Raw genomic sequence first — 2,636 nt, 5'->3', positions numbered from 1 at the left:
GTCTCTGTCTCTCTCTGTCTCTCTCTCTCTCTGTCTCTCTCTCTTCTCTGTCTCTCTCTGTCTCTGTCTCTCTCTCTCTGTCTCTCTCTGTGTCTCTCTCTCTGTCTCTCTATCTCTCTCTCTCTCTATCTCTGTCTCTCTCTGTATCTCTGTCTCTCTTTCTCTCTCACTCTGTCTCTCTCTCTGTCTCTCTTTCTCTCTCTATCTCTGTCTCTCTCTGTCTCTCTCTCTCTCTCTCTCTCTCTCTCTCTCTCTCTCTCTCTCTCTCTCTCCTATCTCTCTCTCCCCCTCCCTCCCCTTCTCCCCCTCCCTCCTTCCCTCTCACTATCTCCCCCTCTTCCTCCCCCTCCCACCCTCCCTCCCCCTCCCTCCCCCTCCAGGAGTCTGGCCTGAGTGAAGACCTCTCCCCCAAGTCCCGGAGCCCCTCCCACCCCTCCCAGGCCCCGCCCCCCTCCCACCGCTGACTCCTCCCCCCCGCTCCTCCCACCCCTACCAGACCCTCTCACAGTCCTCTGATGAGGTGAGTCCCCGACACACACACCCACACACACACACACACACGCACAACACACACCCACACGCACACACACACCAACACACACACACACACACACACACACACACACCACACACATGCACACATACGCACACACACACACACTAGATCTACTGTGTGTGTGTGTGTGTGTGTGTGTGTGTGTTGTGTGTGTGTGTGTGTATGTGTGTGTGTGTGTGTGTTATGTGTGTGTGTGTGTGTGTGTGTGTGTTGTGTGTGTGTGTGTGTGCGTGTGCGTGTGTGTGTGTGTGTGTGTGTGTGTGTGTGTAGGTGTGTGTGTGTGTGTGTGTGTTGTGTGTTCGTAGGTGTAGGTGTGTGTAGGTGTGTGTAGAGGTGTGTGTGTAGGTGTAGTGCTGCCTAACAGCCACTAGAGGGCAGGAGAGTATGCTGATCTGATGCTGCAAAACTGTCAAACAGACAACATTCACAACCCTGGTCAATTGTCCTCCCTCCCTCCCCCCCCTCCTCCCCCACATCCTCCCCCCCACCCCCCTCTCTCCCCCCCTCCCCTCCCTCCCTCCCCCTCCCTCCCTCCCCTCCCCTCCCTCCCTCCCTCCCTCCCTCCCTCCCTCCCCTCCCTCCCTCCCCTCCCTCTCTCCTCCCTCCCTCCTCCCCCCCTTCTTCCCCCCCTCCCTCCCCCCCCTCCCTCCCTCCCCCCCTTCCTCCCCCCCTCCCTCCCCCCCTCCCCCCCTCCCTCCCCCCCTCCCCCCTCCCTCCCCCCCTCCCCCCTCCCTCCCCCCTCCCTCCCTCCCTCCCCCCCTTCCTCCCCCCTCCCTCCCTCCCCCCCTCCCCCCTCCCTCCCTCTCTCCCTCCCCCCCTCTCTCCCTTCCCCCTCCTCCCTCCCCCCCTCCCTCCCCCCTCCCTCCTCCCCCATGTCCTCCCCCCCCCCAGCCCCTAGACGAGCCCTTGCCCCTGGTGTGTGCGTGGGGGTCCCAGCAGGTAGGCCAGTGGCTGCGGGGGATGGACATGGAGCAGTACGTCCAGGAGTTCACCGCCCGGGACATCGACGGGGAACAGCTGCTAGAGCTGGACAGCAACAAGCTGAAGGTAGGGGCAATAGAACCATGTGAGACTACTGCCCTCTACTGCCCTCTACTGCCCTCTACTGCCCTCTACTGCCCTCTACTGACCTCTACTGTCCTCTACTGCCCTCTACTGCCCTCTACTGCTCTCTACTGCTCTCTACTGTCCTCTATTGTCCTCTACTGCCCTCTACTGCTCTCTACTAACCTCTACTGCTCTCTACTGCTCTCTACTGTCCTCTATTGTCCTCTACTGCCCTCTACTGCTCTCTACTAACCTCTACTGCCCTCTACTGCTCTCTACTGACCTCTACTGTCCTCTACTGTCCTCTACTGTCCTCTACTAACCTCTACTGTCCTCTACTGCTCTCTACTGACCTCTACTGTCCTCTACTGACCTCTACTGCCCTCTACTGTCCTCTACTAACCTCTACTGTCCTCTACTGCTCTCTACTGACCTCTACTGTCCTCTACTGACCTCTACTGCCCTCTACTGTCCTCTACTAACCTCTACTGTCCTCTACTGCTCTCTACTGACCTCTACTGTCCTCTACTGCCCTCTACTGTCCTCTACTGCTCTCTACTGCCCTCTACTGCCCTCTACTGCTCTCTACTGCCCTCTACTGTCCTCTACTGCCCTCTACTGTCCTCTACTGCCCTCTACTGTCCTCTACTGCCCTCTACTGCCCTCTACTGTCCTCTACTGCCCTCTACTGCCCTCTACTGCCCTCTACTGCCCTCTACTGCCCTCTACTGCCCTTTACTGCCCTCTACTGCTCTCTATTGTCCTCTACTGCCCTCTACTGTCCTCTACTGCCCTCTACTGCCCTCTACTGTCCTCTACTGCCCTCTACTGCCCTCTACTGCCCTCTACTACCCTCTACTGCCCTCTACGGTCCTCTACTGTCCTCTACTGTCCTCTACTGCCCTCTACTGCCCTCTACTAACCTCTACTGCCCTCTACTACCCTCTACTGCCCTCTACTGCCCTCTACTGCCCTCAACTGCCCCTCTACTGTCCTCTACTGCCCTCTACTGTCCTCTACTGCCCTCTACTGC

General features: G+C 58.5%; 1 protein-coding gene across 1 annotated transcript in view; it reads left to right on the top strand.

The window, feature by feature from the left end:
- Window positions 1–440: 440 nt before the first annotated feature.
- The window catches only part of LOC308150869 (sterile alpha motif domain-containing protein 14-like), a gene marked incomplete at both ends in the record, with an annotated part of 2,647 nt that continues 451 nt past the window's right edge, over window positions 441–2,636 (top strand). The window contains 3 exon segments of the mRNA XM_080523656.1: window positions 441–471; window positions 473–520; window positions 1,448–1,603. Coding sequence (XP_080379782.1) covers window positions 441–471; window positions 473–520; window positions 1,448–1,603 — 235 coding nt within the window.

Source organism: Nansenia antarctica (assembly GCF_963989245.1).
Source record: "Nansenia antarctica genome assembly, chromosome: 2".
NCBI classification, from domain to species: domain Eukaryota; kingdom Metazoa; phylum Chordata; class Actinopteri; order Argentiniformes; family Microstomatidae; genus Nansenia; species Nansenia antarctica.
This window is presented reverse-complemented; position numbering and strand designations above follow the sequence as displayed.